General features: G+C 33.8%; 4 protein-coding genes across 4 annotated transcripts; 1 reads left to right on the top strand and 3 right to left on the bottom strand.

Moving 5' to 3' along the window:
* Window positions 1-433: 433 nt before the first annotated feature.
* Window positions 434-2,994, bottom strand: LOC140860658 (calcium-dependent protein kinase 29-like). Its single transcript, XM_073263664.1, has 4 exons — window positions 2,682-2,994; window positions 2,292-2,588; window positions 1,301-1,704; window positions 434-956 (listed from the first exon to the last, which is right to left on the bottom strand). Exons 1-4 carry the CDS (start codon window positions 2,992-2,994, stop codon window positions 939-941), a joined length of 1,032 nt encoding a protein of 343 aa, XP_073119765.1. The 3' UTR covers window positions 434-938.
* Window positions 2,995-4,184: 1,190 nt separating this feature from the next.
* On the bottom strand, window positions 4,185-5,333 carry LOC140863178 (uncharacterized protein ycf20). Its single transcript, XM_073266396.1, has one exon. It carries the CDS (start codon window positions 5,247-5,249, stop codon window positions 4,782-4,784), a length of 468 nt encoding a protein of 155 aa, XP_073122497.1. The 5' UTR covers window positions 5,250-5,333; the 3' UTR covers window positions 4,185-4,781.
* Window positions 5,334-6,407: 1,074 nt separating this feature from the next.
* LOC140860659 (glutathione S-transferase T3-like) lies at window positions 6,408-7,229 on the bottom strand. The gene is made up of 2 exons (XM_073263665.1): window positions 7,045-7,229; window positions 6,408-6,954 (listed from the first exon to the last, which is right to left on the bottom strand). The coding sequence occupies exons 1-2, from the start codon at window positions 7,227-7,229 to the stop codon at window positions 6,408-6,410; spliced, it is 732 nt and encodes a 243-aa protein (XP_073119766.1).
* A 10,296-nt stretch (window positions 7,230-17,525) lies between these two features.
* On the top strand, window positions 17,526-21,621 carry LOC140894703 (zinc finger CCCH domain-containing protein 48-like). The gene is made up of 9 exons (XM_073303279.1): window positions 17,526-18,226; window positions 18,939-19,034; window positions 19,454-19,543; window positions 19,708-19,809; window positions 20,058-20,204; window positions 20,357-20,476; window positions 20,590-20,649; window positions 20,928-21,025; window positions 21,189-21,621. The coding sequence occupies exons 1-9, from the start codon at window positions 17,765-17,767 to the stop codon at window positions 21,328-21,330; spliced, it is 1,317 nt and encodes a 438-aa protein (XP_073159380.1). The 5' UTR covers window positions 17,526-17,764; the 3' UTR covers window positions 21,331-21,621.
* Window positions 21,622-21,837: the final 216 nt, after the last annotated feature.

Raw genomic sequence — 21,837 nt, forward strand, 5'->3', positions numbered from 1 at the left:
TTTAACAACTAATTTATTCCACAAAATGTTTATAAACACAATAATTTATATATTTATTATCATTTTATTAATTAAATATAGTATTATAAAAGAATAATTAAGTGATATAATTACTTATAAATAATTTTTAAAAAAAATTACAAAATTTATTAAAATAATATAATCAGATTATTGAAAATTTAAGATCAAAATATCCTATAATTAACAATTACAACAAATAGATTATAATTTAAAGATATAAAAAAAATTAAAAAAAAAAAAACAACAACAAACAGATTCTATTAAAAAGAAAAGGATAAAAAAATAAAAAAAGAAAAAAGAAAAAAGAAAAAGCTAAAGCTTTACAATATTGTTACGATGTTGCAACATTTAGCTCTCCTCCAACATAGCGCTTGGTTGGAGGAGAAAATCAGATGCTAAGATAGTGTCTGATTGGAGATGGCCCGATCAATGCCCAATAGGGTTGGAAAAATACTGCATCAAAATTGAATCTTTCGATTACTCTGATTTCCTTTGAATTGAATGTTTTCAAGAAAGAGTTTTTGACACCTGGTAGAAAATTACAGTGAAGTAGGGAACTAGCTAGATGAACTAGTTCTGTACTGTACATGCGGCAGTTACTTGATAAAAAAGAATTTTGTTTAAACAATTAAAACCTTTCATCAGCAAAGGAAACATTACTCGTGTTATCTTGGTTCCACTACCCCTGGGGTTTAGCTTCCTTGAAACCTAGTTGGTTCGATCTTTTAACAAACAAGTGAGGATCTAAGTGAGTTGGCTGTAGGGAGATGAGTGCACGATGCCCATCGAATCACTGACTCCGTCACCATGACATCAATTTGCTCGAATTCACCGAGGGTAATTCTGTGGTTCCTTCTGCTGTGGAGACCCTAATGTTCGAGCCCCATCAGATGCACTCTTTCTGACCTCAACTAGTTTCAAGTCCATGTTACCATCTGCAAGAAGTAGTAAGAAGAGATTGGGGTAAGGGAAAACTCCACTAGATTTGCTAATGCCAAATCTTTCTATGGCAATTGGCACGTTACACCGACACCCTCTAACACTTACTTTATTAGTGTAGATAGTAGACCCGCATTAAGGTTGAACCTTGAGGGGGATATCATGGAAGGGAGTTTATCAGATTATCCAGTCATAACTATTCAAATATCAAGTGTGTTTGATCAGACAAAATCTCAGCAAGTCGTGATTATTCAGCCTTAGCAGGTTGTAATTAGAGGCTAGAGCAATCCTAAAGGTGTTGTCAAGCCATTTACTCCGTGTAAAGAGACTAAACAATTACCTCGAGAAATAAGTGAAGTCCTGATGAATTTTCCGCTGTACCCAAATCCTCACCCTCATGCTTAACCACAAAGCTCGATTTGAAAAAAGCAAAGCATGGCAGTGCGATGACAGTCAGAAAATTCCACGGTATTTGTTCCGGCACCACCATGGAAAGAAACCCACAAGTTTCCGACAAAGGCGTCGGTGGGTCTACCATGAAAGAAGAAAACAACGACTTGCTCGTGAACGTTGGGGACATAATTTCACCATTGTTGGACGATCCAATTCCAAAACTAATATCTTGACTTCTTGTCATGGCATATGGGGAAATACGGCCATTCTCAGAATCCAGTCCGCATTGTTGCTCACCTATTTTACTTAGATCTCTGAAAAGTGGAATTGTGTTTTTCACCCAAGAATGATCTGTAAAAAAACGTCATAGAATGAACAGAGTTTACAAATGATTATAAGGTTGAGTGCAAGATCCTTTCAACAATCATATCTATCTATATATGTAATATAATTGTCGAGCCTACCAGAGTAACTACATTTGGCATGGCATAAGATACCAAAATTTTCCAATTTCGCATGAAAATTATATTTGATAATATGTTACCTATTAGTAATTATAATTTATAGCATATTTCACCAATTTTTCCATCTTTTTCTCAACTAGTTCCTAGGATGGATAAATTTGCAATCTGTTTATCTATCTAAAAGTAAAAAACCATGATCAAACTAATTATTTAAAAAATAAAAATATATTATTCATAAAAAACATAATGTCAATATATTATATTATACACATGCAACACGTGTGCACTAATGGTAGTTACATTGATTACTTCAGATCTCACATTTCGATGAACTCGCTTCTCCAAATATCTAAATATAATCTCTAGTATTCTAGAAAAAGGATGAAATACTCCGTAAAAGGGCTAAAATATTTGAGATAGTAAAAACAAGAGGGATGAGTAACAATCTAAGAAAAAGAGAATACGTAAACCTACCTAAAACCTGCTGCGAAGTAAGCCGATTCAACGTGTCCCTACAAAGCATTCCTATTATCAATTGCTTTGCTGAATCAGTGATGAAATCCCATGGATTCGACTGAAATCTCAAGTCTGCAGCCCGAACAGCGTCAAAGATCCTAGACTTCGTTTTCCCACAAAACGGTGGTATCCCACTCAGAAGAATGTATAAAATCACACCAGCACTCCATACATCAGCAGCCTGATCATATCCTCCTCCAAGAACCTCTGGGGCTATATAGAATGGACTACCAACCGTACCATGTAACTTCTGTTCTGTTCTCAAGAAAGGAAAAACAAAAGTATCAAGAAATATTTGTCAACATGATAATCAGCCAGAATTAACAGGGAAGCCAAGTAAGTCGGCACTCAACCTGGTTTGATAGGTTGCAAGCCCAAAATCAGCCACTTTTATCGGTGAAGAAGAGGATTTTGTTGCTAAGAGGATGTTCTCCGGCTTCAAATCTCGATGAACGACACCCTTATCATGACAATACATCACCACTTGCATCAAGTGTCGGAAACGCACCCTGGCCTCAGACTCAGAAAACCTGCCGTGCTTCTCCAACTTGTGAAAAAGCTCACCTCCAGCACAAAGCTCCATCACTAGATGCACATAATCTTCCTCCTCGTAAACAGCTTTAAGGTCAACCACGTTAGGGTGCCCAGATAAAGTGCTCATAATTTCGATCGAGTTTGATACTTAGCACGTCTTCTTGAGTGACTAACCGATCTTTTGAAATAGATTTGCAAGCTAGAAACTCGCCACTAAACTGATCGATACATTCCCGTACGATGCCAAATTGTCCCCAGCCCAAATGTTGTCCGAGATTATACCGATCACTCAAATTCGCAGTCTGGTGGGCATCTAAAATAGTTTCCTTCAAGCACGCAACTCGATAGCAATTACATGAACTAAACAATGATTCGGAAGTCTTTCCCCAACCCACAAACCTTCACATGAAAAAAGATGAAATTCAGAAAAGCCCGCCAAAATTTGAACTCAAATAAGCATTCCCAGATCAAGTCTTTATTACTTGACAAGCTAATTCAAATCCTCTGCAAGTCCATCTGCCCACAGTTACTATAATTGCAAGATGCAGTGACATATTCAGGTATTCTGAAGCATAGTCACTAGGCAAGGTACGCGCTACGTACTTTATTGAAGTAGAGTGCCTTGAGATGGTAAGATAGAACCCCAAATGTCTTAAGAGACTTCAATCACATATAATAAAGAGGGTGCTTATAAATATTAAATGACATTATCATAAAAGAAAATGAATTACTATTATTTTAAACTTTTTTTTTTTGGATATGTCATACCTACATATAAGACTTAATTAGAAAAAATGCCTTGAATCTTAATTTAAGAGCGCACAAAGAACACCTTGGCAGGAAACAGCCACACCAACTAGTTTAATTAGATTTATACTTCCCAGGATTCCAAAATTGCCACTCTAATGAGACAGCCGCAATTTCATTAGCAATCTGCTGCAAGCAAACCCAGAAAATAGCCCCACTTTCGACAGCTCCAGCAACTCTTATAATTACAAGCTATATAACTCGATTCACTGAGTCTACTCCAAACTCAATAGTTCAAACATTCGATACTACAAATAAATGATGTACACCACCCAAGAATATGCACATTGCACACAACTCGAAACATGGATGAAAATCAAGATCTAAGACACGAAAAGGGAAGCTTATTAATACAATATTTTTATAGCTTACCGGTAAATCGGATCAGCGTCACCAGGGCTTGGGCAGAGCAATCCTGTAAAGCACAAGAGGGATGCCAAGAAAAGAGCAAAACAATGTCGTGCCATCAGATTTGTGCCCACCTTTAGCGACATGAACCGAGACAGAAGATGTAAAAGTCAATTTGCTAAATGGGCTTTCGAAAGATGAGATTTTTCCACAGAAAGAGTCGATACTTATTGATCAACACCCCAATAGGGTTGGGAAAATACTGCATCAAAATTGAATCTTTCGATTACTCTGATTTCCATTGGATTGAATTTTTTGGTTTTTGGAGTGTCTAAGGACATGAATGTAATGAAGAACGAGGCGAACTGTGCAGGAGATTGATGGACAGCGATTCCTGGATCCTCCACAGTTCTTTCTAATGCAGTACATTACAATTGTCCTTTTTGGCGTGTTTTGAATGGTCGATGAAGTTCGCAAAATCTCGATAGCCCAAATTCATGGAAAATAAGGTTACATTAAATGTAATACATCTGTAGAAAGGATTCAAAACAATTCTACTAACCAAGTAAATAATAAAATGATTCCTTCGTTCCTTGAACAAATCAGATACATCAAATTTCAACTAGAGCTAAGAATGTGCAAAATTGAGTGAATCATGAGTTTCCACTATCCTATACCTTGTGAAGAAATTTAAATACAACCTGTATAAACTTGCACTCGAATAGACGAATACACACGTCGACCGCACAAAATAAAGCTTCAGCTGGCAAGTTTAAAAGCATCAATAAAGAGACCGTAAGTGAAACCCATCTTGAAATTGTTCAAAAGGGCAATAGGGAAAGTGACTTTCGGCCGGCTATAATAGAACCTCGTGACGTATTCTGTTATGAGAACACACAACACTGCAGCAAATACATCATTCACACCTAAAGCCCCAAATGATAGAGATATGGTTTGTGCCACATAGAAACCACCCAGAAGAGATATACCTCCGAAAAGTGCTCTTCTTGAAGGACTTCTGAAGTAGGTTCTTGATGCCTCGGGGATAATTCGTATAATATCGACCAATCTTCGAGGCCCTTCGTTATCCTGCACAGCTCGAATTCGGGAAAACTTGGAGGATGACCCTGAAACATAAGTTTCCGGCCTCTGATTGGCAATGCCCGTTTTAGGAACTATACCATATCCGAGAAGGCCAAGAGAAGATAGAGTCACAGGATTTGCCATTTTGGCAAATGGATGTTGACCAATATGAATTCCCTGGAAGAAAGAAATTGAGATGAACTCATACGGCACTGCAAGATTACTGCACTTTCTTTACATCGGCGGTAGATAAATAAACCATGAAGAAAATGAGCAATACTGTTAGGAACACTATCCAGGCAGGTCAGCCCAAATCAAACTCAATCCATGCAGCCCAGCCCAGCCCAATTCAAACAAGTTCATGTAGCAAAAATCAAGGATGTGTATATCAAAGATTTACTCATGTGGAAGTTCAGAAAATACGGAATGTATTGATTAGATTTTATTTACTTTTTTTAATAGATAAATATTCCTATAAAATCGTCTCAAGGGTTATTTTTTTAAGACGGGTATTTTATATGAGTTATCTATTAAAAATTATATTACATTTTATGTTAAAAATATTACTTATTATTATAAATATGGGTAGGGTTGACCCGTCTCATGAATGAGACCGTCTCACAAGAGTGTTACTTTTTTAATAAGAGTATCCACATTGGTTCTTATTATAAAACCCACCATCTCATAACATGGGGTCCATTGCCACATACTCATTATATTAAAGGATAATTTCACTCAGATTCATTTTAACATTAATACTTAGTCTTTATAGGTCTCACTGTCCACTCAATCGTCTTTATTTTTCATATTAAATAAATACATTTTAAATTTTATTCACAATCTTTAAATGATTATTATTTTATAAAAAAATTACTTTTTTAAAAAATAATCTTATTTTTTAAAAAAAGTAATATTAATATTTTTAAATTATTTTTTCTTATTTCTATCGTGTCATTAATAGTAAAAGCAAGTTTTATGATATCGGTGAACATTTGGGCTAAAAAAGTTATTTTTTTCACATTTGAAGTTTTCAAAATAGATTTTTGAAATAAAGACCACGACATAATAATTATTTAGACAAGGCGTGGGCACGCTAGTTTCCACAGCTAGTTTGCGACGGATACTTTGCAACAGCTACTTTTCAATGTCTACTTTTTAATGGTTACTTTACAACGGCTATTTTTTAAGGATTATAATAATTGAAAATCATTAATCGAGATGAGCAATACAATAATTAAAAATTACATAACAGCAAATAAAATAATACTAGAAATTGAACGTTGAGTACACATTTTAGATATTTCATCTCGACCTAATATCTTGGAATAGACATTCATATGCGATAAGCTGCTCTTTTTTCATTTTCGAGGTGTCTTTGTTCAAGATTTCGTACACCTTCAACTTCAAGCGACGATTCTTAACTTCAGATTTGGACAATACAACTTTTGCTTTAATCTCCTCTACTTTGAGTTGTTTTTGTTTCAGACCGACTTCGAGCTTCTTTACGTTTGTGTACTCAGTGAACTTTGCAAAAATATTGTTGTAATTTACTGTCATATCCTTCATGGTCGATTTTACTTTGTCTTTTCCCTTTTTTTTTGCTACCTTCTGACCCATTGGACGAGTATCTTCGTCGTCTAGGTATACACTCACATCTTGGTTGGAGGAGGTGTTACTTGATCCCGACTCTGAGGTTCTCTTCTTCTTTGTGGCCACAAAGTGATCAGCGGACTGTGGAGTAAACATTGGACGATCTTTGACAATTCTCCACACATGCTCGAGATTAAAAGCAATGTCATTATTTTCGTCGCGATATTTTTCGTACGCAAATCTCAATATATCTTCATCACTGTGACCACTTCGATATGAACTCTAAAAACTATTGTAATTTGCGTTGAATCGATATACCTTCTTTTGAACTGTATTGTGCCAATGTGACCGTATAACATTTGCACTTCTGGTGTTTGAACCTGGAGGACGATTCTCATTGTAGTAGCTTGCAACACGTCCCCAAAAAGCATTCGTATTCTGATCATTGCCGATGATTGGATCATCGCTAATAGTAACAAAACTTCTCGCTAAGACCTCGTCTTCAACCTTTGTCCAACTTGACCTCTTTCCCATACCCTCAGCATTTGAAACCGTTTTTTTTTTCTAAACTGACCACCTCAATTGGGGTTTCACGGTCGAAAAGTTGAGTCTCCGACTCTCCAGGACAGTAGTCGGAGTTGCAAGTTCATTCGATATCGGAGATGTAAAAGGCATACCAGTTGTGTGTGGGATACCATATCCATGAACAATTGGCTGCATGAAATATGGATGACTCTTGTTTTGCCAATATTCGGCTGGAAGGGGTTGATATGGACCTCAGGGGCATAATTCGGATGATTCATAGATTTTCCAAAAGCTTGGAAATTTTGAAGATTTTGTAGATCAAACTAGATATTTGGAAATATTCGGATGATTCATAGAATTTCCAAAACCTTGGAAATTTTGAAGTTTTGTGGAGCAAACTGGATATTTGGAAATTGATGTGGATATTGATAATTTGGAGGAATTTGTGAATTTTGGAAAGATGAATATTCATGCGGGGTGTTTGTAGAATTCAAGAAATTTGTAAAAAATGCACTATTATTTTCATCCATTTTGGATAGAAAATATGATTGTAGAAATTTAAAAAAATAGATGGTGAGAATAGTAGATAGTAGAATTGGAGAGTGTAGATATGATAGATATAAGATAATGTGTTGAAATGAAAATATGTGTAAAAATTGATGGGTATTTCTACATGGAGTTTTAAACTAGCCGTTACAAATTTTTTGGATTTTTTTTAAAATTAATTCAAATTTAATAAAATACATTATAAAAAATAATAAATATATAATATACACGTCAGAAAAATAAAAAAATTTAAAAAAATAAAAATTTGTGCAGACCACGTGGGGGGCTGAGACAGCCACCCCACGCGGTCTGGGACGCGTACCAGACAGACGTTATGGGCGATTTGAAAGCAAACCAACAGCAAATTACAATGTTTTTCAACATTTCAAGTCTGATAAAGAAAGCCAATCATGCAGACAAGATAAACAAGAACACAATCAATATGATCTAAATAAAAGGCTGAAAGAATTGGCCACTCAAGTGTCCAAAAACAGCAATGACGGAGAGGAGAGCAGCGGAGCATCTGACTCACGCACAAAATATCAACGCCAATCCAATGAAATAAGAGACTCAAATCAGTTCATTCCCAAATATTCGAGGATGGATTTTCCTACCTATAATGGATCAACCGACCCATAATTTGGATAAGCCGATGTGAATATTCTATCCGCCATCAACGCACACCAGAAGACCAGCGCGTAGGGCTTGTGTCTTTTCACCTTGAAGGAGACACTCAACTTTGGTTCTTAAAGCTTGAGCGAGATCATCTAGATCTTACATGGGTGTTTTTCACACAGTACTGCAACCTGAGGTTTGGACCATCGATTCGCACCAACAAACTTGGATAATTATCGAAATTGCCACAAACAGGTACCGTAGGAGAATACGTCAATTTGAGCATCTTTCGGCAAGAGCTTCCTCCCTCACAAGCGAGCGAGCAAGAAGTGTCGATTTTCATTAGCGGACTACAAGAGCACATTGCGATTGAGGTAGAGATTCACTGCACAAAAGATTTATTAACCAGTTTGTTCTTATTTGTTACTGTTTCTTCATAAATAATATTGTTCAATGTATTTGTAAAGTTTGATGAATCCATGTCATTTCGATTCATTCAATATTATACTATTAAGATATTTAGAGCGCAAGAGATAATTTTCAGTATTTTCACATATAGTTTTGATTTCATGTTCTTTTTGTTTATTTTATGTGGTTCTATCAATGTCAATTAATTTATCTTTGTTCTCAGGAAAACCGGGTATGAAGGAATGAAAGAATTGAACCTCCCCACAACTTCTCCGGCCCCTTTTATTCCATCACGCCTTCTACTCTCCCTCCCGTCAATGTCTTCTCTCCCATAATGTTCCTGGCTCTCCCCCTCATCAATTTCAACTAGGTTTGTTGTTTTATTTTTATTCTGATTCAAAAAATACTGTTGAAACTCCATGTATCTCGTGTTTAATCATACTTCACTTCCCATCAGTATTTTTTTAAATAGTTTTGATTTCCTAACAACAATTTTTACATTTTTTTGGTGTTTCGACATATTTGAACGAATAACATCGACAAATTGAAGAATATCATCCATGGCAGTGTTGGGTAAGACAATGTTAATTCATAAATTGACCAAATGAAAAAATCTTTTAAATTTTTATGGAGGGCACTTGAAATGGAGAACTAAAATCTTCTCATCCTGCTCCACCAAAGTTCTTGCTCCGAAGGCTTCTCAGTTTCGTCCTGCAATCAATTCACTAAAACCCAAACGACATTCATCAATACCGTATCTGTAATGACATTGCTAGAAGTGAAAAACCAAAATATCATTGGAGGATATAGAGCTGCAGAATGAAACTAGTTCACAAAGCTACAGAAATTATATGTAAAAGAGAACACTATAAGAAAATGCAGAACATTATATCCCTTCAAATTTCTAATGAAACTAGTTCACATAGTTGCATAAATTATATGTAAAATAGAACATTATAAGCAAATGCAGAACATCATATCCCTTCAAATTTCTACAAGCAAAACACAGCTGCAGAATGAAACTAGTTTACAAAGTTGCATAAATTATATTTGAAAGAGAACATTATAAGCAAAGCAGAGCTGCAGAACATTATATATCTTCAAATTTCTAAAAGTAAAACAGAGAAGCGGATATTATATGTAAGAGTTTTTTTTTCTCTTGACAAGAATCAGTTTTCCAAAACAATTAAAATTGTTTGGACTGATAATGCCCTTGACTTTTTCAAATCTGAATGCATTGATCTCTTTACTTACACTTGGGATTGTCCATCAAAGTTCATGTGCATATATTCCATAACAAAATGAAATGGTTGAGCGCAAACATCAGCATATTCTATATATAGCTAGATCCTTGTGCTTTCAGGCTTCCCTTCCACTTCCATATTGGGGTGATTGTGTCTTGATTTTCACTTATTTAATTAATAGAATGCCTAGTACTCTTTTACAAAATAAAACTCCTTATGAGCTTATTTCGGTACAACCCCTTATTCTTCTCATTTGCATACTCTGGGATGTCTTTGATACGTCACACAAACTCCTATGGGTCATAAATTCTCGCCAAGAGCTAATCCTTGTGTTTTTTTGGATATTCCAATACACAAAAGGGTTATAAGGTCTAGAATCTTCCAAATAAACGTTGTTTCACGTGACATTGTTTTTCATGAGCACATCTTTCCCTTTGCCAATGCTTCTACTGTTGCTCCAGTTTTTCTAGGGATGACAATGGGGCGGGGCGGGGACGGGTAGGGGTGTAAACGAGCCGAGCTACTCGTGAGTAGCTCGGTCAAAACTCGACTCGAGCTCGATTTGACAGAGCTCGAGCTCAAACTCGAGCTCGAGAACATACAATCGAGCTCGAGCTCGAGCTTGAAATATATGTGTTCGAGTAGCTCGCGAGCTACTCGATAACACATATAAATATAAAATATAATATAAATATATATAGAAATGTAATGTATATAATATTTTATTTATTTATTTATTCATATAATTATTTATTTATATATATTTATATATAATTATATATAATTTTAGAGCTCGAGCTCGAGATATAGACGAGCTCGAGCTCGAGTATGAAATTAACTACTCGAACGAGCTCGAGCTCGAGCTCGAATAGTTAAATATGATTCGAGCTCGAACTCGAGTAGTGTGCTACTCGATTCGGCTCGACTCGATTACACCCCTAGGGACGGGGATGCCTTCCCCATCCCCGTATCCGAATTCGAACCCCATCCCCATACCCGCCCCGATCCCCATAATTTCTTATCGGGGATTCCCCATACCCATTCCGCGGGAACCAAGTCTCCATCCCCGTACCCATACCCGAAAATATATATTTTTATATATATATATATATATTATAAATAAATTTTATTATAAAATATATATATATATATATATATATATGATATTAGTAAATTTTATTATATAAGAATATAAAAATTATTATTCAATTTTCTCATAAAATACATAAAATATTTTGGGTCAAATTTTTTATTTTAATATTAACTTTTAAAATTAATAAAAATATTTTAAATAAAAAATATTTCTATCAATCGAAATTATTATTTTAAAGAAAATACTATGAATCAAAAATTTATTAAGATTATATATTGTTTCTCAATTTATAAAAATAAATAAAAAAATATACATAGATTAATATAAATAGTTTATGTGTACGTAACATGAATTAGATTCAAATAATATTTTTATGTTATAAAAAATTACGTTATAAAAAACGAATGTATCATATATAATGCATAAAAATATATATAAACCAAATAATAACAATACTTTTAATTTTAATTTTAAATTTTAATAATATTTTAGATTTAATAAAATTTGATAATTAAAATATTTGTATATTATTATTATTATTATTATTATTATTATTATTATTATTATTATTATTATTATTATTATTATTATTATTATTATTATTATTATTATTATTATCGAGACGGGTTCGAGGATGGGGATAACATCCCCATACCCGCCCAATATGTAGCGGAGATTTTTTAAAAATCCCCGAACCCATACCCGAAAATGCTCCCTCAAACCCGCCTCATTTCGGGTTTTCCCCGTGGGTATCCGAACCCACGGGAAAAATTGTCATTCCTAGTTTTTCCTCGTCATCTTTTGATTCATGATGAAACTAATATTCCTACCCCTATATCAGATTCTTCCTCTGCTACTTCTATACCATATTCTTCCTCAAACTAAACGTGTTTTATGTTTTGAATTGGATTCCTGAATCAATGACCGGATCGAACTTATGTTATGATGTGCAAAATCATAAATGTTGGCTCTTTTTTTCTTAATAGTTCTCCTAGCCATATTTATCAACATTGGGAAGAATTAAAACGCAAGAAGCAAAACACAACAATGAAAATTAGGCTTACTTAAAAGAACATATCAAACCCTAATCCTAATTTCAAAAACCCAATTCAAAACACAAAATCCAAATTAAGCCTATTTAATTGGAAATTAAAATGTTAGAATTAATATACAGAAGCGGTGAAACCTTGTCATCCTTTTCTTCATCCTCTTCCCCTTCCAAATGAAGGCATCCCATTCTTTCTTCCACTGGCTCAAGCGCTTATTCACTCTTTCTAGACTGGTTGATCTCTGAAATTGATCCAGAGATTTAATCATGAAAGCGATTTGGGGAAAAAAAATGAAAAAACTACTCACGCCGATAGACTCTGTTATGACCATTGGTGGGCTCGGTAGGGAACCAGTAGTGAGGCAGATACTGGTAAATGAGAGCGAGAGTGGAGGAGCGTTGAAACCAAACGAAGGGTTGTTGTGTTTAGAGGAGGCTGCCGTGTTGGATGCGGTCGTCCAACGGTCTGCAATTTTGTGGCGGTTCTCTGGTGGTTCGGCTGGGGCGGCGACACTGGTGGTGGTGGGGTGGTCGTAGGCACACTCCATCTCAACGTCAGTATTCATTTTCTCGTATTCAAATATTCAGTAATTGTCAATTGGAAATAAGTGCATTGTGTATATTCTGCAGCTGTGTTTTGCTTGTAGAAATTTGAAGGGATATGATGTTTTGCATTTGCTTATAACACTCTCTTTTACATATAATTTATGTAGCACTGTGAACTAGTTTTATTAGAAATTTAAAGGGAAATAATGTTCTGCATTTGCTTATAGTGTTCTCTTTTACATGTAATTTCTGTAGCTCTGTGAACTAGTTTCATTTTGCAGCTCTAGCTCCTCCAATAATGTTCTGCATTTGCTTATACTGTTCTCTTTTACATGTAATTTCTGTAGCTCTGTGAACTAGTTTCATTCTGCAGCTCTAGCTCCTCCAATGATATTTTGGTTTTTCACTTCTAGCAATGTCATTACATATACAATATTGATGTTATGTCGTTTGAGTTTTAGCGAATTGATTGCAGGACGAAACTGAGAAGCCTTCGGAGCAAGCACTTTGGGTGGAGCAGGATTTAGTTCTCCATTTCAAGTGCCCCTGTGGACATGGCGGTGGACACGGATTAGAGGTTTTTCAATATAACAACAATTACGTCTACAAGCTTAGAGACTCCGTCCCCGAATTCAAACTCCGTCTCCATCTCCGCGGGGATCAAGTCCACATTCCCGTACCCATACCCGAGATTATAGGGATGTAAACGAGCCGAGCTACTCGTGAGTAGCTCGGTCAAACTTGACTGGAGCTCGATTTGACCGAGCTCGAGCTCGAGAATATACAAACGAGCTCGAGCTCGAGCTTCAAATATATGTGTTCGAGTAGCTCGCGAGCTACTCGATAACACATATAAATATAATATATAATATAAATATATATATATAAATTTAATGCATATAATATTTTATTTATTTATTTATTCATATAATTTTTTATTTATATATATTTATATATAATTTTCGAGCTCGAGCTCGAGTAGCTCGAGATATAGACGAGCTCGAGCTCGAGCTCGAGTACGAAATTAACTACTCGATCGAGCTCGAGCTCAAGTAGTCAAATATAAACTATTCGACTCGGCTTGACTCGATTACACCCCTACCCGAGAATATATATTATTAATAAATTATATTATTATATATATATATATATATGATATTAGTAAATTTTATTTTATAAGAATAAAAATTATTATTCAATTTTATGATAAAATACATTAAATATTTTGGGTAAAAATTTTGATTATAATATTCACTTTTAAAATTAATCAAAATATTTTAAATAACAAATATCGCTACCAATAAAATTTATTATTTTAAATAAAATATTATATATCAAAAATTTATTAAGAATATATATTTTTTCTAAATTTATCAAAATAAATAACAAAATATATACATAGATTAATATTAATAGTTTATATGTCTACGTACGTAACATGAATGAGATTCAAATAATAGTTTTATGTTATAAAAAAATATGTTATCATAAGAGTATATATTATATATAATACATAAAATATATATAAACTAAATAATAATAATACTTTTAATTATAATTTTTATAAAATTTTAGATTTAATAAAATTTGATAAATAAAATATTTATATACTTCATTATTATTATTATTATTATTATTATTATTATTATTATTATTATTATTATTATTATTATTATCGGAGCGGGTTCGGAATGTGAATAACATCTTCATACCCGCTTCAATAAGTTGCGGGTATTTTTAAAAATCCCGGAACTCGAACTCATACCCGAATATTCACCCTCGAACCCGCGAAAAAAATTGTCATATATCCCTAGTTTAAAGATATAAATTCAAATGGTTAATGTTTTGAATTTTTAGGATTAAATTAAAAATCTTTTATCAAATTAGTAGAGAAGAAGAACGGATACCGATCAAAATGAAGATGCAGACATATTTCAAAAACATTTTCTAATTAATTTTTCCCTTTCAATCATTGCTCCTTCAGAGGATATAAATATTTAATGCATAAAGTGTTTTAGATCCAGAAATTTTCTCCAAAAATTTTTATTGTTTCTTCGTGGGGAAAGAATCATAGAAAATAATTTTACTTTGAACAGATTTCCATGTTAATATATGCTTATTTGTTTATGTATATGGATACAATGGAGGAAAATTATTAAAATGTGGGGAATGATGCGCAACCAGTCTTGTTGTCATTCACTATCATTTCAAATGTTCGTAATTTACGATTATTTGTACTTTTATATTATTATATTACTTTAGAAAATTACGAGAAAAATGGTCTCAATGCATTTAACAAATGAGCGATTATACCTTAAGATATAGAAATTCAAGTGTTACATATGCTACGAGATATAATTGTCGGCTGCATCTAACAATTTGCACAATGGCTGAAGTTGGTATGTAAAAATAGCAACAAGTATCCAGCGAGCAACAAGTATCCAACACCAGGCTTCCCTCATCACTGGAGAGTATGCACATGATCAGGAATTTTGTTTGATTTAGCATATATCTTGCTTCAAATTGTTGTTTATTCCTTTTTCTTTTGCCAATCAAAATCGTACATTATTGTAAATTGAGTTAAGGTTTGGGGGTTGGACTGAAATCGATTTGCCAAACTAAAATAATAATCTATAAATAAATGTTTATCACATAAATGCATGCAACAATATATAACATTTTTATTTGCTATATTACATACGCAACGCCTGTGCTTTCGTTGCTAGTATATATACTGTGTTTTCGTTGCTAGTATATATAAAAGTTCATTGTACATCTTCTATTTTCTATATCTTCTATCTTCTATATTATTAAATAACTACCAATTTTTGTTAAATATCTTTTATATCTTCTATCTTCTATATTATAGGTTGGACAGAAACCGATTTGCCAATTTTTGTCTCCAAAATACCTTTATTCATAATTACCATAATTCTTTTTAAATAAAATAAATAACAACAAAAAACATAACATTAAATATAAATTACTCAAACCTTATTATATTTCATATTAAAATTTGTTATGCACAAATATAAAACTATAGTTTATAAGATAAATATTTAATTTATTTGCACGCATCGTGTACATATGTTTACTAGTAGTATATATATATATATACACACACACCAATATATTAACACTGTGTTTGGAATCACGGAATTGCATTGGATTTGGTGGGATTTGGAATTGAAAATACCGTTTTAGTGTTTGGCAAAACGGAATTTCAAAACGGAATTGGTATTTGATGGGATTTCATGGGATTTCATTTAACTAACTGAAATCCTTATAAAATTGGTCGGATTTCATGGGATTTCACGGGATTTGGGTTTATAAAAATAATAAAAATATTTTAATAATAAATATATATACTTTGGTTATAAATTTTAAGTTTTCTTCAAATTTTTTTTACAAAATATCATTTATATAAAATTTATACTATCAAATTCCAAAATATATTTTAATTTTTTTCCAAACACCAAAATGGAATTCAAATTCCATATATTTAAAATCCAATTCCAAATTCAATTTCAATTCCAAATCCAAATCCTATTTTTTAGGTATCCAAACACACTGTAAGAGGGTATTTGGCTAAATTTATTAAAAAAAGCTTATAAGCTTCTAGAGCTTAAAAGCTGTTTTATGAGCTTATAAACTGTCAAGACTTATTTTAAAAATAAGCTGTTAAAGTGTTTTGGTAAAACTATTTTAAAAAACTTAAAGATATTGATATGTTTGGTATTATAAGATCTTTTTATTGTCAAAATTATCAAAAAAGGTATAATGCTATGAAGATAATGTTTTGAATTATACATATACGAAAATAGTTTTAGAATAAACCTATATTAAAAAAATAAAACTATTTTAATGTTTTAATTTAGGAAATTTTATATGATTTTGAATATTTTTTTAAAATAATATTTAATATTTAATGGGCGCAGGATATGATGGAGATTTATGAAAATATTCAAGGATATTTTGGAGAGATAGAATGTTAAAATATTCAAAAAAAAGTAAGACCCCCTTACTTTTTTAAAAACAACTTATAAGCTGTCAAACAACTTATTTTGATAGCTTATAAGCTGTTTGGAAAATTATTACCAAACAAATAGCTTATAAGCTGTAAAACAACTTATAAGCTGTTTTGTAGAGCTTATAAACTCAGCCAAACACCGTCTAAGTCTCATCTCCCTAGACCGACTATTTGGTAGGGTGGTGTGTCTTGGTCTTCTTTTCTTTAATTTTTCATTTTCGTGTTTGTTTGTTTTGTTTTGTTTGTCTATACAAATTGTTTGTAGATTGGTGTTGTCAAAATCAAAATTGCAACATGATCCCTAAATTTTTTTTTTATAATTATGATATTACCCATATTATAATATAAATCAAATTTAATTAAAAAATACTGGTTGAGTGCTCGCATCAAAACACTAGTATATATATATATATATATATATATATATATATATATATATATATATATATATTTATTTTTGATTAAAAAAACACTAGTATATATAAAGGTTCATTGTCCATGAATTTATGATACGATCAGAAATACTACTTATAAAATAGAATATGCCAGTAGTAACTAATTTGGATATTCTAATTGCATCAAATAAAATTTCATAAAATAAACATATTAATTAATAATTTTATTTTTATTTAATATAAATTTTTTTTAAAAAAATATTTAATATAAAGTTATTAAAATAGTAGAATTACTTTGAATCCAAATAGAAGTCACCATTCACCAATCGTAGCAATAGATAAATAATTATAAAGCTCATTTTTTACGCTAAAATCTCACTTATCAGAGTTCTTACTTCCAAATCCTTTTGCAATCCCCAAATACTAGGGTTTGTAATTTTTAATCCACCCCGAGCGTGGATTCCATATTTCTTATCCCCATAAATATTCAATTTTCCAGATCAAACGATTTTCCTGAATCCAATCGCGCGCGATCTCATAAAAAACCCTTGTTTCTTTCAATTAACTTAGACATTTCCTGATTTTCACTGTAGTTCGACCTTCTGCCGTGTAATTAATCATGGATGTGGATGGAGGAAGACGGATTTTCAGTAGACTCGGGCCGTCGTCTTCGAGCGATAGTGGGAGCAATAACAAGCAGCAAAAAGTCTGTTTTTTTTGGAGACAAGGGAAGTGCGCGAAATTCCCGTGCCCATATTTGCACAGCGAGTTGCCGCCCGCGGTGAATGGGAAGAGGGCGGCGAATCAGGGGTTCGGTACGGACGATAAGTATCGAGCCGGTGGAGGATTGAGGAGAACCGGGAACAATAATTATTTTAGTAATAACAGTAACACGTGGGGCAGAGAGCAATCGCGGCAGCCTGCCAGTGGCGATAGGACGGCGATAAAGAAGATTGAGAAATTGTGTAATTATTGGATGGCGCAAGGGAGCTGTAGATTTGGGGATACTTGTAAATACTTGCATCAGTGGTCTACGGGAGATTGCTTTTCGCTTTTGACGCCACTTGAAGGCCATCAGCAGGTTATCTTTGCTACGTTTCTCACAGTTACAAAAGGATCGCCGTTTGTTGTGAATTGGAGTTTGAAGTCATTGTTGGATTTTTCTTTTACTTGGATTGTATAATTATTTTATTTAGCTGAAGATTATGCGATGTTTTACTATGTGGATTTATAATTTTATATCCTGGAATTCTTTGGTTTGTCAATTTCTCAGACGGTGTTGCCATTGATTTATCTGTGTTAAAATGGCGGTGGCGGCGCGATTCACCGCCTCGGCCACCTAGGTACTGCCTGGGCAGTCGAATTTCTTTTAACTATTTATATATATAATTATATATAATCATGCAATACATGTATACATTAAATATTGGTGATTGAGTTGGCTATTATATTTTTAAACAAAATTGTATAATGCATTAAAAATAAGTTTTTGACCGCCAAAAAAACTGCCTAAGGCTAAGGCAGTGGGGCAATGGCCCCTCGACCACCATTTAAGACTCTGATCCATCTTGGTTTTAATGAAAAACATGACCTAGTTAATATGATTGATATTGCTGTTTTTCCTTAGATAAATGTTGTGTTCTTTGGTGCTTTGGTGTATAATGGATAGTTTATTTTATTGCATTTTCGTTCACAAAAATTCTTAATGGCATGTTATTGAGTTAGCATTACTCGTTGCAATATGTCTTAAACGTTGTCTTACTTTTGTCTTGAAACAAAAAAATTTCAACCAGGTTGTTACTGGGATTGCTTTGCCCTCTGGGTCAGATAAGCTGTACACTGGGAGTCAAGATGAGACTGTTAGAGTTTGGGACTGCCAGTCTGGTCAGGTTGTTTACATTTCAATTTTCTTTCCTTAACAGTTGATTTGCATATATTACTTGTGTTTAGAGACCGAATATTGGAAGTGTAGACTGCAGCTTGCTGATGATTGTTTACATGATTTCACAATTTAAAACCTAAATTTAAATAGAATCAATTATCAACTTGACATATGTTAATGTGGTTGAGATACTCTGAGCTAAGTAAAATTGGGAGGTGTTGTACATAGATAATGAATAAATGCACAAGATACAGAAACTATTGGATTGGGTTGATTCATATCAACTCCTATGACTCGTGTCAACTTACATTGCATGGTTTAGATATTTTCTTACTCACTTTGGTCTTTTGATTACTGGATTCTCAATGACATGAATAGTTGTACTTAACCAATTTGTGGTTCTTTTTCCTTTCTATTTTACCACAGCTAGCAGGTGTAGTGAATTTAGGTGCTGCTGTTGGATGTATGCTAAGTGAAGGCCCTTGGGTATTTGTTGGTTTAACAAATCTTGTCAAGGTAAGATAAAAATTTAAATGCAAGCAACCACAATTACCCTTGTTTTGGCTCACCGTTGTACCGCTATGTTTATTATTCTCTTACTTGTCTAAAATAAGGCCTTATCCACTTGCTTCATTAATGTCCCATTATTTTAGTCACTGGTTTTTTGTGTGCTGTGCTAGGCATGGAATACTCAAACTTCTGCGGAGCTCAGTTTAAATGGACCAGTTGGCCAAGTTTATTCCCTTGTTGTTGGCTATGAGTTCCTCTTTGCTGGTACACAGGTATTTTAGCCTTTTTTTGGGATTACAAAATCGATTGTCATTTTCTATACGTTAATGAATTGTCTGCAGCTGTTTTGTTGTCCATGCACAAATATTATCTCACAATTTGAGTTGCTAGAGCCTAGAGGGATGGGCTATGACAATGTGCATGAACTGAAAGTGATTTATTGCTTGTCCTAGTCATAGATAGGGATGCACTTGCGTACACCACTAGACTGTATTAATCTGATTGTGCTCATCTACTGCAGGATGGGGCAATATTGGCATGGAAATTCAATATGGTTTCCAATTGCTTTGAACCAGCAGCATCTCTCAAGGAGCACACTCGTGCAGTTTTGTCGCTAGTTGTTGGAGGAAACAAAATGTACTCTGGTTCCATGGACCACTCTATCAAAGTAAGTTGGCCTCCTGACTCCTGAGATAAGTTCACTCATTTCTTTCCCACATCATTTCGTACTAAATTTTGCCCTTAAAAATCTTGCTGTAAGGTGTCTGTGTGGGCCGTTCTTATTCTATGAATGTTATATGTTATATGCTCTGTGTTCAGGTATGGAGTCTGGAAACTTTACAGTGCCTACAGACGTTAACAGGGCATACAAATGTTGTGATGTCCGTTCTATGCTGGGATCAGTTTCTTTTGTCAGCTTCATTGGACAAAACTGTAAAGGTTTGTGTTCTTCCTAAAATTTGATGCTGCTCCCATCTGTATCATCTGACTTGGAAATATATCTGTAATAGATAATTGTCTTGCCTTTTTGTTGATTTCCCTATTTTGCGCAGGTTTGGGCTGTAACGGAGACTGGGAATTTGGATGTAACATATACCCATACAGAGGAATATGTATGTTTTCGTTTGTTGTTTACACATGTTTTCTTCTTCGTCTGAGCGGAATCATTATGAGCACAACTGCAACCGCATCTTTATATTAATCTATTACTTCATTATATTATAATTGTAATTGTAATATTACTTATATTATTAAGAAAAAGCACCACATAATAACCATCTTGGGCTCTTGGTGTGTTTTTATGTGTTCTTCCTAAAATACCCCCATATAGATCAACACCTTTAATATTGCTAGAAAAATATCGGTTTTTAACTGCAATTGTTTTCTGCAGGGTTTACTCACACTCTGTGGGATGCATGATTCAGAAGGCAAGCCAGTGTTGATGTGCTCTGGCAATGACAATTCCATCCGAGTTTATGATTTACCATCGTGAGTCCCATATGCTGATATACCTGTCTCTTGTTACATGATGATCCAGGCTTTGATTTCATAAGATCTCACTGAATTCTAGTCGGCCTCAACTCTACTTTAAGAACTGAGGCATGATAACTTTGATATTAATCCTTTCATGTTGGTTGTTTTTCTCTACTAGATTTTCCGAGAGAGGGAAGATCTTTTCCCAGAAAGAGGTTCGCTCCATTCAAATTGGTCCTGGTGGTTTATTCTTCATCGGAGATGGATCCGGCCTGGTGCGAGTATGGAAGTGGTCGACTGAACCAGCTGCAGCATCATGAGATGCAGATGATTAACCATATATCAAATCACTTTTAACGCTATCTTGGCTCCTTCATTTTTCGCTGTACAAGTTCAAGAAAACAAACGCGAGATGAGAGGATGGCTGTTTCCATTTTTCCATTTTTCTCCAATTTTTGGGTCCTAAAGTTGGTAGTTTGATTAGAGGTTGGTTGAGTGATCTTTATGTTACCTAAATGCGAGGTGAATATAGTAAATGTGTTTGGTCTCATTCAGGCTTATGAACTTGAGCCATTGTAATGTTTAGTGATGAATAATTGATGCTTTGCTCATCTTATTTTCTCTCTCTTCATCTTAATACCAACGTTGTATGACCTCAAACAGTCACTTCCTTGCAAGGAAAATGAATAAATTTCACACACAAGGGTCACAAAAAAATCAAGTTGTCACTTCTTTACATTGATAAAACTCTTATCATATCGATCTTGTCGAACAAAATTAACTTGTAATTTTAGATAGAAGGTGGACAGGAAGCTAGGACAACTTTA

Source organism: Henckelia pumila, chromosome 4, assembly GCF_033568475.1.
Source record: "Henckelia pumila isolate YLH828 chromosome 4, ASM3356847v2, whole genome shotgun sequence".
NCBI lineage: Eukaryota > Viridiplantae > Streptophyta > Magnoliopsida > Lamiales > Gesneriaceae > Henckelia > Henckelia pumila.

Excerpts from the sequence above, each read along its gene's own strand:
- LOC140860658 (XM_073263664.1), bottom strand. The coding sequence starts at position 2,994 with ATGAGCACTTTATCTGGGCACCCTAACGTGGTTGACCTTAAAGCTGTT. Across the intron at positions 2,589-2,681 it reads AACCTATCAAACCAGGTTGA|AACAGAAGTTACATGGTACG; the intron begins GTGCCGACTTAC and ends TCTTGAGAACAG. Across the intron at positions 1,705-2,291 it reads TACTTCGCAGCAGGTTTTAG|ATCATTCTTGGGTGAAAAAC; the intron begins GTAGGTTTACGT and ends GTTTTTTTACAG.
- LOC140863178 (XM_073266396.1), bottom strand. The coding sequence starts at position 5,249 with ATGGCAAATCCTGTGACTCTATCTTCTCTTGGCCTTCTCGGATATGGT.
- LOC140860659 (XM_073263665.1), bottom strand. The coding sequence starts at position 7,229 with ATGGGAAAGAGGTCAAGTTGGACAAAGGTTGAAGACGAGGTCTTAGCG. Across the intron at positions 6,955-7,044 it reads AGAAGTGCAAATGTTATACG|TGATGAAGATATATTGAGAT; the intron begins GTCACATTGGCA and ends AAGTGGTCACAG.
- LOC140894703 (XM_073303279.1), top strand. The coding sequence starts at position 17,765 with ATGGATGTGGATGGAGGAAGACGGATTTTCAGTAGACTCGGGCCGTCG. Across the intron at positions 19,035-19,453 it reads GGGACTGCCAGTCTGGTCAG|CTAGCAGGTGTAGTGAATTT; the intron begins GTTGTTTACATT and ends ATTTTACCACAG. Across the intron at positions 20,650-20,927 it reads ATACCCATACAGAGGAATAT|GGTTTACTCACACTCTGTGG; the intron begins GTATGTTTTCGT and ends TGTTTTCTGCAG.